Source organism: Halichondria panicea, chromosome 9 (assembly GCF_963675165.1).
Source record: "Halichondria panicea chromosome 9, odHalPani1.1, whole genome shotgun sequence".
Taxonomy (NCBI): domain Eukaryota; kingdom Metazoa; phylum Porifera; class Demospongiae; order Suberitida; family Halichondriidae; genus Halichondria; species Halichondria panicea.
The window spans coordinates 2,218,883-2,231,001 of record NC_087385.1 but is presented as its reverse complement, the minus strand read 5'-3'; the positions used below and the strand labels follow the sequence as shown (position 1 = coordinate 2,231,001).

The window sequence follows — 12,119 nt, the reverse complement described above, 5'->3', positions numbered from 1 at the left end:
CTCCGTATATCCATTCATTGATTATAAAAGCCAATTGCTCGCCAATTTTGACAGAAATGGTGGACAAGCTATTTAGGGAGTGTAGAGATCTATCTGTTTCAATCGGGTTGTAATGGGTGGGATATGGCAGATAATAGCTCTGACAATGGAGAGAAGGTGGACATCAAGCCCATTGTGAATTCTAAAGGAGATGACAAATCATCAAGTGTGGATACAAACGAATTAAATGGTACCTCTAAAGCAGCCATCATAACCATGAAACAAGAACCAACAAACAAAGATTTGACCTTGAATATTGGTGAAACTAAGCCTGCAGGTCAGAATGGAACCGATGGACCTTCAGTTGGTGTAATTGACCTCACAAGACCCTTAAAAACTGAGGGGGAAGCATCCACTGTCAGTAATTCACTAACATCAGTAACCACTTCAAGAAGTTTGCAAGCTAAAGCAAGTGTAACCCCTGACTCACAAACGACGTTTAGCACATTTGGCGGGAATGTTTCTGGTCTTGTCTCGAGTAATTTAACCCCAGAAGAGCAATCAGCAGTTTATCGAAAAGCTAACATTCTAGCCCTGTCAGCACTGGCAAAGAATGGTGGGCCAAACGCCAAAGAGATGTTGGCGATACAGCAAAAGTTACAGGAGTTCCTAACGAGTTTGATAACACTTGCCGGACAAAAAGGGCCCGAGGTGAAGGTCAGAGTGCAGCAGCTTGTTCAAAATTTGGTGGTAAGTCTGAGTATAGTAGTAGTTCGCCCTCTATACATGTGTGCGTGATAGTGTAACACCCCTGACTAAAGCCACAGGTGTACATATAGTATGGCTTTAGATGAAGATCGGTACTCCCCCTTTTGTGTCTGGGGTACCTGATAGATCTCTTTTACTGATTACTTTATAATTATAATGATTGTGTGAAGTTTATCCATTATTGAGTGGCTGTAATTTTCTACTTCATTATGTCTTCATGCTGTTCTTTGTTGCCTCTTTGTAGACTGGGCAAGTGGTTGAAGACGACTTTGCTATTCAGATTGAGAATGATCTTCAATCCCAACACCAGCCTAACTTGCTACCATTTCTCAAGGTACAGGTTGTCATCCGTTATATATAGATCCACTGTATACTATACATATACAGTGTACGTGTATTGCAATTGCCACCTCATGATATTGTTTGTGTGTGCCTGTAGTGTAGGCTGAGCACAAATTAATCCCAGGTTAAAATATCTATTTGACTTTACTGTAAGCTTTTGAAGAACTGTTGTTTCAGCATAAGCTGTAATCAATGCATGTGTACATGTTCTATTTACTATAATTATTATAGTGACAAAGATTCACTGCGTGTTTTTAACAGATCTGAATGCTCATACTGATTTCCCTCCCTGCAGAAAAGTGTTCCTCACCTGAAGACTCGACTCCACCTTCAGCAAGTGATAATGAAGGAGCTTCTCCAGCGTCAAGAGCGAGAGAAGTCAACCTCTACCCCCTCCACACCCACCCAGACAACAACGCAGTCCATAGCAACGACAGCAGGCACAACTCAAAGTGTCGCGGTCACTCAATTCCCTACTGGCTCTACGATCACCAAGCCAATACTCATTGGAGCCGGTCTTCCTGCAACAAGTACAACTCCAAGTTCTCAACCGTCTGCTTCACATTCACAAGCTGCACATTCCAACACGACTATTACAACGTCTGGTGGCTCATCAAGTACTAATCAAGCGGGGGCAGCCATCTCCGCAGGTGGAGGTATAGTGTTACAGCCTGCATTGATAACACAGCTGAGCAATCAGTTACCGAAAAACGTTCAAGATCAGATAGCCAAGTTACCTCCGGACCAACAGAAAATGGTTTACTTACATCACTTCAAAAGACTTCAAATGCTTAGGCAACAATTGCAATCGAAACAAAAGGCCAGTACGGTTACAAGCTCTGTATCAAGTGAACAAATTCTTCGAGCTCAAGAGCGTCTAGTCAAGGAACAACAAGTGCCATTAACTGTCTCCGGCCGAACTCCTCCTTCAAAAACCAGTTTCTCCAGTTTGAAGCTAGTGACGTCAAATGCTGGAACCACCTCCCTGGCTGGTTTGTCTCCCTTCAAGGGCAAGAAAAGCAAGGGAAAAGGCAAGGACCACTCAGTGGATGCAAATGAGTGAGTGTATCGCTGTACATACGGTTTAATGTATAGTATGTACATTGTACGTGAGGTAATGCTGAGGTTTTAGGATCTGGGTACTTGTAATTGTGGTGATAGTGTACACAGTGTAAGTATTGTACTGTACAATAATTATATTGATTATGGAGCCTTGTTATTCTCATGCCACGTTTCTTTACATGTACGTGTACGTGTGTACTGTTCTTTATACCCTGTCAACAATGTATACAGAGAAGATGACGAAGGTATGGATATTCTGGACGAAGTGGGCGTCAACCTACAAGTGAGTGGATGTTCATTTTCCATATTTAGGTTATGTACATGTACGTATAGTGTTTGGTAAAAATTATGTATGTACATGTACTGTGATTTTGATAATGAGAATTTCCTTCCCATTGTATTAGATATGTTCTTTTCAATACATCCTCTGTAACCATTGCCATTACTAGGTCTTTTGTCCTCTTTGTAGGAAGAGTCTGCCCAGTTCCTGCCCCAGACAGAGGGCACCAGGAGCTCAATACAGGACCAGGCATTCATCGACCTCAACCTGCTCAGGAGGAGAGTAACAATGATGGGTGAGCTTATTCACTGTGGCCCCTCTGTCTGGCCTTTTAAAAGTGTAAAGTTCTACTATGTACATTCATCATGTACCGTAGTGGGTATATTTCGAGGATATAAATGTTCGTAGTTTTTGTTGATTAAACATGTACTGCGAATATTTATATCCATGAATTTAATATCACACGCGTCATGCTGCAAAAAGGCTGATATTCTGCAATTAAATCCTTTGGCATTGAAACCTGTACAAATACTCATCCGGTGTTATGCTAATCACATACTTTTACTGTTAATATACATGTACATGAGGCCTTTGGCACTTGCTTGCTTGGTCTACTCAATTTGGTCGCACCTCCACTTTTCTGCATTGCATTTGTTTGACGCCTACCGTGTACATGTATAATAATAATTATGGCCATACATGTAGATGTGCAATTGTCTGAAGATTGTACAGTATGTACACTATATGTAAAGTCTCCCCTCCCCACCGCATTCTCAGCGCGACAGAGTGGTGTAGGTGAAGTGTCAGAGGACTACCTGTCTCTTCTATCCCACGCCACTGAGACACGTCTCAGGGACATCCTAGAAAAAGTCACTCAAATCAGTCAGCACAGAACAGAAGTACTCAAGGTAAACCTTGTGTTCAATGCATATACACATGTACGTAGATGTTTACATATAAATTATACATACTGTAGGTACATGTAGCATAACTTTGGTAAAACCTGAAGGTCGTAAGCAATTTACAGTGAAATTAGTATTGTAGGGGGGGGACTGTACTAGGGTTCGCAGTGAATGTAGCTTCATGTACTTTTTTGTCAACGTGATTGCTTCTGAAGCAGCTTGTAGGTGACAGTGATGATTTGCACTGGGCTATGACACTTACCTGATTACAGCCGTGCAGTATAACTGAGTCCTCTATAGACAGATTATCTTTGCAGTATAGCCTCTCTTTGTACGTTGATGAACTTACCAATGTAAATGAGGCGACCCTTCTCCCACCTGCAGGACAACTCCCAGTACCGAGTCCAGTCTGAGGTGCGTGGTCAACTGAGGGTGCTGGAGACCATAGACCGACTGATAGACAGCAGGAAGACCGAAAGAGAGAATGAACAGACACTCAAAGCTGCAAAGAGTCGGTCGAAAGGTGCCGACCCAGTCAAAGCTGCTGAAATCAGAGAGGTGGCCAGGCAGGTGAGTGTGTATCCACTGTACAACATACATAGCGTGTATTACGTACAGGTCACCTTTTGGTGTATACATTCAGATTGATCACACAGTCAAAAACCGTTAATATTCTACATGTGCCCCAATGTTCTGCGACACTGGTACATTAGAGTCTGTTTTAGGGTTTACGTAGCTTTGTATTTTGTCAACCTGGTTGCTTTTAAAGCAGCTTGTAGGCGACAGTGATGATTTGCACTGGGCTATGAAAACTTACCTGATTACAACCGTGCAGTAACTGAGTCTCCTTATTGACAAATTAACGTTGCAGTAGCCTCTTTTGTACTTTTTGTATAATTAACACTTTTCTCCTCAGATCCAAGAAGACAAGGCTGCAGTCATGCGAGATCAGGCGGCCAATGAAACTGCTCTGAAGGCTATTGGTTCTCGACGGAAGAGACCCTCCCCCCAGAGTGAGGGGGCAGCAAGTAGCAGTGGAGTGTTGCCATCATCCTCTCAGGCTGGAGCCACTTCTTCTTTGTTTGCACCACTAGTGAGTCTCTACCTGCTACTGCATGATTCTTAAATGTAGGTAGTTTTTCTGGCTCTGGTTGATTTTCAACCTAAAACTAAGTCTCATGGATCAGCCCCCTCCTAAGAAGGGGTCTGAGCATTCTTGTCTTGAGGTCGTTTCACAATGGAATGTGCCAGGCCAATGGAATGTAATCGATTCCTGACCTTACGCCCCCGCATATTTGTTTATTGTACAAAGCGTCGAGTGCAGCCATCTCTCTCTCTCTGAAGAAGGTGCTTGTATGTGTTTTACCTGTGGTGCTAACTCTGTGCCCAAGGACCCCTGCTTGGCTTGCTTTTTATGCTTTGTAGCAGCGTCTATGTACGTACGTATGAAGCGTTTACCATGCGTAATGCATGCGTTAATGATTATCCAAATGCATTGAGCCATGTGCAGTTCTTTATTGCCTCCTATAATATCACCTGACTAGAATAAGTCAGCCGCTGGAATTCCAGCGTGAGCAACAAAAGTACATCAAGAGTGCTCAGACAGTCCTTTAGGTCCGGCTGATCCATGTGACTACCCTAAAACCATGTCTATTAGAGTTGTTAGAGGTTTTAGACACTCGATCATACTGTTTACTATAGTTGTGTACTTATTGGTAGAAGGGCAGCGATGACTTGCACTGGGTTACGATCAAAGAGTGATTATAACATGCATTCTCTGAGCCCTTCTCTTTTGTAACCGAATTACCAGTTCGTTTCTTTTTTGCCGAGAGTAAGTTTCACGACGTTGCTCAGTTGTTGTGCAAAGCTTACGATTTACCCCTCCCCCCCCCTTGCAGACTGTGACTCGAGCCCCTAAGAGACATGTGACATCACGAGACCTCATCTTTTATCTGGAGCAAGAAAGAGAGACTAGAAAGTCACTGACTCTCTACAAATCTTTAATGAAGTGATCAGTTCAGCTCTTATTTTAGTCCCCACCACTATTTTCTGTACTCTATAGGTTGAAATTTTGTGACTGTCATGTCAATCATTCAATCCATTTGCTTTGTCACTCTGCTAGTCTTTTATGGGGAGTTTCCATTCAATTTATAAGTTTCCTCCACAGATATTTAATGCACATTGATACTCATTCTTCTTGTGTTTGACTATTTACTCTTGATTTTGCTGTATCAGCAAACATGAACATTGATGATGTTGACCTTCAACCTCTAGCTCTATACTAAACCACGCCCATGTATAATCTGAGAAAAATAAAGTTAATCACTATTAATTTTGATTTACACTGATACATGGTGCACTATACTCCTTGGTAACCTTGGAATGCCCAGCTACTCCGTTATTTCTTGAAGGTGAGTTAATTTTGATATAGTGTGGCTCCTGGCTAGCTAATGCTGTAGTGCATGTGGTCCTGTGTTGAAATGTTAATCTATGGTAATATGACCTTGCCTGTACTATGTGGTCCTGTGGTGAAATGTTATCTTAGACTCACAAGCCGTCACTGTTGCACGGCCAACAGTAGACTGGTCAAATTCCGTGTAAAGACTCGTGTTGCACAGTGAGCATATCAGATAAAGATTCTAAGTGGCTGCAGTTTCCGTGACGTCAGTATACTGCATGTGATACCAGAGTTTTTAGATCAATGATCTTGTGGTAACCGCATGCGGTCTAACCACTTGAGTTGCCACAAATATCGTGGCAAACGTTGCACGAGTCTCTACACGGAGTTTGACCAGGTACTGTTCGCCGTGCAACAGTGACGGCTTGGAGTCTAATGTAATCTATGGTAGTAGACTATGACCTTGCCTGTGGTCCTGTGGTGTAATGGTTAGCACCTTGGACTTTGAATCCAAAGATTCAAGTTCGAGTCTTGGCAGGACCTTTTATTGGTCCTTTTGCCCTGCAATTCCATGATTCATGTGCATCTCTTTCACATAGAATGGCTACCAATCGTCCTAGTAAACTTGAGCTCGCACAGAATGATGGGGGAACCGATAAGCCTACACTCACCAAGGGCGGCCCCCGCCCACAGTTCAGTGTAACTGCGGGTCCACTCTCACCCACTTCCAATTCCACTGTCAAACGTACGTAATTGCTGTCTTAATGTGGTTTAGTAGTACCAAGGGCGTATAAAGAGAAGAGGGCATGCAACTTGTTATGTACATGTACTCAGCATACATGTACTTCATATCAGAGGCTAGATATACTCCAGTATACGGACGTGAACAAGTGGGCAGTGTTATTTACAGAGTTCTAATTACGGGCGTGTACATCAGAGCTGCCTAGCCAAGCTAGCTACAGTGCAATCAGAGAAGCATCATGACCAGTACCAGTCCCAGTCCTAGTCCAGCCAATCCCAGTCCAGCCAATCCCAAGACAACCCCTTCCAGTGTGAAGTCTTAAGCGCTGGGGCATTAATAAAAAGTAAAGTACCAGAGGCTCAGAGTTTAACTTATAGTGGACAGTACTTTCTTATAAGCAGATACAATATACAAAAAGCATTCAAGTTTTCTTACACCTTGTACATGTACATACGTATACACGTAAGTCTATCACGCGCCCTGAGTCTGCTTGTTGTTGTTCAAAATTATTGTTTTGAGGTTGCGCAATCTACCACCCATTCCACCCACTGCAGCTGTTCGACTATGTGTGTACACAATGAAGAAGGAACTGATGAAGGAGGGACTGATCTGCTTGGACAGCATGAAGTTCACCTCGGGTCGACTTACCACCGCCAAGCAGGTGCTGAACAGAGTACTAACACACCTGAAAATTCCACGGACAGACTGGAAGGTGTATGGACTGTGGCTCAAATCTGAGAACTTACGTGAGTGTCTCTCTACATGTAATGTATATTGGCTGGCATTTACAGATTTTCTCTACCAGTGCTGGCCTAATCAATCAATTCATTGTCATGTGACGGATAACAAGTCAATAATGATCCATCTAGGGATTTTGTGTGTGGGAAATTCTATCAGAGCATTTCAATACGTATAATAGTTTACTTAGTGAATTACATGTGTACATGTATCTTCCTACCATAGAGCTCCAGTTGAAAAGCTATCATCTTCCCTATAAGTTGTTCAAGCGTTGGAAAGACCTCCTCTCACAGTACACCAACGCCACATATGAGAATGTGTGCACAGGTGAGTTCTTTTGGGGCTACACAATCACTACATTAAAGGCATCATAACAAAGGTTGCTGCTACACGTATCACATATGTATGTATTCACTGTTAATAAACAATGGCCTTACTCGGTAATGTAAACTCGTAATCAATGTGAGTGAATTAATGAACGTGTTACATGTAAGTACATAATTAAACTCGTGATCACGAAATGTTAGTTTGTTAGTTTTATGCTGTGTTGTTGTTGCTTACAGAGGAGCCGTATCTGTGTCTTCAACGCAATACCTTCCTGTCACTGCAAGAAGAGAAGGACCTGTTGCAGCAATTAGCACCTGACAAGACCACCATTGACCTGCTCTATCACGAGGTACGTTGTGCACAGTAACCAGACGAGAATAATTATATTTATCTCACACATTTTTAGTACTAGTTAGCAATTCAAGTTTTAATGTTCATGTGTGTTTAAAATATTTATTGCACTGTACATGATGCCTACAATATTGCCCCATACCTCAGAACATGTGTACAATGTATACCCTTCCTCCTTACATAACGGTGTATTTTCACACACACACACACACACACACACACACACACACACACACACACACACACACACACACACACACACACACACACACACACACACACACACACACACACACACACACACACACACACACACACACACACACACACACACACACACACACACACACACACACACACACACACACACACACACACACACACACACACACACACACACACACACACACACACACACACACACACACACACACACACACACACACACACACACACACACACACACACACACACACACACACACACACACACACACACACACACACACACACACACACACACACACACACACACACACACACACACACACACACACACACACACACACACACACACACACACACACACACACACACACACACACACACACACACACACACACACACACACACACACACACACACACACACACACACACACACACACACACACACACACACACACACACACACACACACACACACACACACACACACACACACACACACACACACACACACACACACACACACACACACACACACACACACACACACACACACACACACACACACACACACACACACACACACACACACACACACACACACACACACACACACACACACACACACACACACACACACACACACACACACACACACACACACACACACACACACACACACACACACACACACACACACACACACACACACACACACACACACACACACACACACACACACACACACACACACACACACACACACACACACACACACACACACACACACACACACACACACACACACACACACACACACACACACACACACACACACACACACACACACACACACACACACACACACACACACACACACACACACACACACACACACACACACACACACACACACACACACACACACACACACACACACACACACACACACTACACACACACACAAATTGCAGGCAGTGTACAATGTGACCAAGAGTCCTTACCCAGTGCAGCCAGAGGAGCTTCACACTCTGGCTGGTCTCCAGGCTGCTGTTTTCAGAGTAGAGACTGGCAGCGAAGCAATTCTAGACCTGACCAACTTTAGCAAGTTTTATCCCACCTTCATGAACGTAGACACACGCTCGCTCGTAAATAAGATATTCTCCTCGAAACCATCCACAGCACTCAGACGCATACAGGAACAGTTCAGTCGCGAGTCTCGGTTAGCTTATGACGAGTGTACGGATGCCAACGAGTTGAAGCTGAAGTATTTGAACAAGTGCTGGAAACATTCAATGTATGGCTCTTTGTTGTTTAGAGGGCAGATCAAGAAGACGCCTAAGGCTATTCATTATCTGTACTACAGTGACAGACAAGTGTATGTGGCCATCAATAAAGAGTCAGTGCATATTCTCGCAGCCTCGTCACCTCCTGTAAGTCAGCGATTAATAAATATAAGCAGCCACTGTGAATTTTATTTAGTCTCTACTAAGGCTCTTCCTTTTTCTGTTCTTTGTCAGAATAGTCAGATAAAATACGGTACGAATTGAAATATACTAACAGTTAGACCCTGTCGTGTGGGGCTAAAAGAGTGGTAGAAGGGTGAGAATAGTCCTCACTTAACATGTCCACACAATTAGAAGAGTGTTCAAAATCCCTTACATATCACACCTTCTCACACAATCACCCTCCCCCCCCCCCCCCCCCACCACTACCACCATCATTCTTGCCTCTCATTTCGTTCCTGTCTGTCTTTTGTTTTATGTTGTCTGTGTTAACCTGCCTATTTGTTCATACCAGCAGACTTACAAAATATGTAGTACAATGTATGAAGCATGTGTGTATTCTATGAACTTGAAGGTGATCATCTTACTGTTTGAAATTAGAAATTATATGGACAACCCGTTTGTGTCAGAGACCAAGGTTTCAGTAGATGGATTGGATTATGCACCCCAGTTAATTTTTTTATCCAATTTCCCAAACACACACAGGAAGTCCTACTATACGCGCCCATTGAGCGACTCTGCTGGGAGTTCCAGCCATGCAATGAGGAGGGGGAGGACTTCTACAGCTCCCTCTGGCTTGAGTACGAGACAATCCAAGGGGAAAGAAAGGTATTTAAGCTTCTCCAAGTGTTCTCGAGACAGGCACCCATGATGGACGCCATCCTGGGCCGCTGCTGGGATCATCTCGATAAAAAGGAACAGGCGTATGTGTGCATGTACAATGTGTGTGTGTGTCATGAGTATAATTTATGTAGCTACACATTTTTAGTATAGATTTCTCTACAATTTGAGCCCTGGTGATACATAATAGGCGTTTTTGTCTGGAATATGCATTCTTCTATTTGTAGTGATCTAGCTTTATTCAGCAACCCCCCCCCCCCTCTGGATTTACAGGTCTCCTACGGCTACCAGGATCCCCCACCAACAAGTGCACCAGCCTCGTGAGCATAAGCTACACTGTGACGAGTTCTCTGAAGATGGTAAGTATTTTGTTAACCCTCTAATAACTTTGATGGGATGATTGCACAGTGAGAATTGTACAGCTCAGGTGTTGGTTAGTTCAATACCGTATAGCGGGTAATTTTCGTGGGGCAAAATATTCATGGTTTTCGTGGCTGAAGGTCTGGAAGGTCTGACCACGAATATTTTACCCACAAACAATGCGACCTTGCACCTTTACCTGCAGTGCAAGCTCCAACCATGAAAATATTACCCATGAAATGTCTCAATATTGCTGAACCACGAATATTTTGTCCCCCGAAAATTACCCGCTATACGGTACCATAATTATGGAACTATACGCTTATTATATTAATTCGATCTCCTTACACTTTTTTCTATAAGTCTGTTAGGTAAGTGGTATAGAAGTCAGAATCAGTGGTTTACATGTACATGTAAGTATGCATGCATTAATTGTCTGTATATACATTTTTTGTGTGAAGTGTTTTATGTTTTCTTTGTACAGGTGTATGTCTGAAAAGCTCTGACACAAGTTTGACCAGACGAGGCAAGAAGGGGAGTGTCACCAGAGATGACAGTCCATTTAGGTCCAGAGAGGCGGAGCTATCACTGGTGGAGCTAGGCATGAAGAGAGTGGATGTGGATGACAAGGAGCCTCTGAGCGGGATCACAACTGTTGTGTAGTTATTAGTTCAAATTTGTATACTTCCACTCAAAAGTGACTGCTTTTCGCACATGCTTATGTTTTAATGTTAAAGAACCAATTATACTGTCAGCTTCTTTTTAATATTGTTCTGTGCTTATTTTAGCTGTAACAAACATTGTTGATAATTATAATTTCCTGTTCTGGTTAGGGTTAGGGTTAGGGTTAAGATGCATTGGCGTACAAACGATACATGCAGGCCGTGAATGCTCAAAATAGATAGGGGAAGTTTATATACATCCCATGCGGTCGCCATGCAATGAAAGTCTGCATGCATGTGTGTACTATAGCTAGCTTGCATGGGAACCTTCACTGCTCTGCGCAGTTAAGGCCTGGGTCAGGCACTCATTGCCAACATTTTATGTAGATCATGTAGTGTTAATGAGATTCATAATGTTTATTAATGTTTTCATTGCATGGACGTCATAAGGTCAATGTATTTGCTTAGCTAGCTGCTAGAACTATTATAGATTATCTTTGGCAACAAATACGGCGGACTTAAACAAGGTAAGAGTAGCTGTCTAGGCCCTCAAAAGATAGAGTATGTTGTTATGATTATATTTCCTTGATGGGAAGTAAAAATGTCCAAAACTTTCTTAGCTATGCTAGCTTCTTTAGCTCTGACAGCCACCCTAGAGGTAGGCTATTTTGTGTATCTCAAGAATACAATAACTCCTACTCTTCCCATCAAGGATACTAGTACCTAGCTATGAGATGTTCATCTAGCCTTGTTTTTGAAGCTTGATCTTGGCATCTTCAACGCCGTATTTGCACTTCTCTTTCTGAAAGTGGCATGACGTCATCACCATTTATGGGATTAATTAGCATAATTGAAT

The 12,119-nt window shown here is 42.9% G+C and overlaps 2 protein-coding genes and 1 non-coding gene across 3 annotated transcripts; all 3 read left to right on the top strand.

Moving 5' to 3' along the window:
- The first annotated feature begins 13 nt into the window (after positions 1–13).
- Positions 14–5,600, top strand: LOC135341317 (transcription initiation factor TFIID subunit 4-like). The gene is made up of 9 exons (XM_064537835.1): positions 14–729; positions 992–1,081; positions 1,385–2,148; positions 2,383–2,434; positions 2,621–2,726; positions 3,209–3,339; positions 3,718–3,903; positions 4,250–4,426; positions 5,232–5,600. The coding sequence occupies exons 1-9, from the start codon at positions 124–126 to the stop codon at positions 5,343–5,345; spliced, it is 2,226 nt and encodes a 741-aa protein (XP_064393905.1). The 5' UTR covers positions 14–123; the 3' UTR covers positions 5,346–5,600.
- LOC135341319 (putative FERM domain-containing protein FRMD8P1) lies at positions 5,597–11,417 on the top strand. Its single transcript, XM_064537839.1, has 9 exons — positions 5,597–5,744; positions 6,331–6,476; positions 7,028–7,219; positions 7,437–7,538; positions 7,775–7,887; positions 9,090–9,548; positions 10,107–10,324; positions 10,515–10,600; positions 11,086–11,417. The coding sequence occupies exons 2-9, from the start codon at positions 6,332–6,334 to the stop codon at positions 11,262–11,264; spliced, it is 1,494 nt and encodes a 497-aa protein (XP_064393909.1). The 5' UTR covers positions 5,597–5,744; position 6,331; the 3' UTR covers positions 11,265–11,417.
- Trnaq-uug (transfer RNA glutamine (anticodon UUG)) lies at positions 6,203–6,274 on the top strand. Its single transcript has one exon. It is a non-coding gene; the product is annotated as a tRNA-Gln (tRNA).
- Positions 11,418–12,119: the final 702 nt, after the last annotated feature.

What these genes read in the sequence shown, in the direction of transcription:
- LOC135341319 (XM_064537839.1), top strand. Translation starts at nt 6,332, where the DNA reads ATGGCTACCAATCGTCCTAGTAAACTTGAGCTCGCACAGAATGATGGG. An exon ending in GCTCAAATCTGAGAACTTAC is followed by an intron (nt 7,220 to 7,436) that starts GTGAGTGTCTCT and finishes TTCCTACCATAG; the next exon opens with AGCTCCAGTTGAAAAGCTAT. An exon ending in CTCGATAAAAAGGAACAGGC is followed by an intron (nt 10,325 to 10,514) that starts GTATGTGTGCAT and finishes CTGGATTTACAG; the next exon opens with GTCTCCTACGGCTACCAGGA.
- LOC135341317 (XM_064537835.1), top strand. Translation starts at nt 124, where the DNA reads ATGGCAGATAATAGCTCTGACAATGGAGAGAAGGTGGACATCAAGCCC. An exon ending in ACAGAACAGAAGTACTCAAG is followed by an intron (nt 3,340 to 3,717) that starts GTAAACCTTGTG and finishes TCCCACCTGCAG; the next exon opens with GACAACTCCCAGTACCGAGT. An exon ending in CTTCTTTGTTTGCACCACTA is followed by an intron (nt 4,427 to 5,231) that starts GTGAGTCTCTAC and finishes CCCCCCTTGCAG; the next exon opens with ACTGTGACTCGAGCCCCTAA.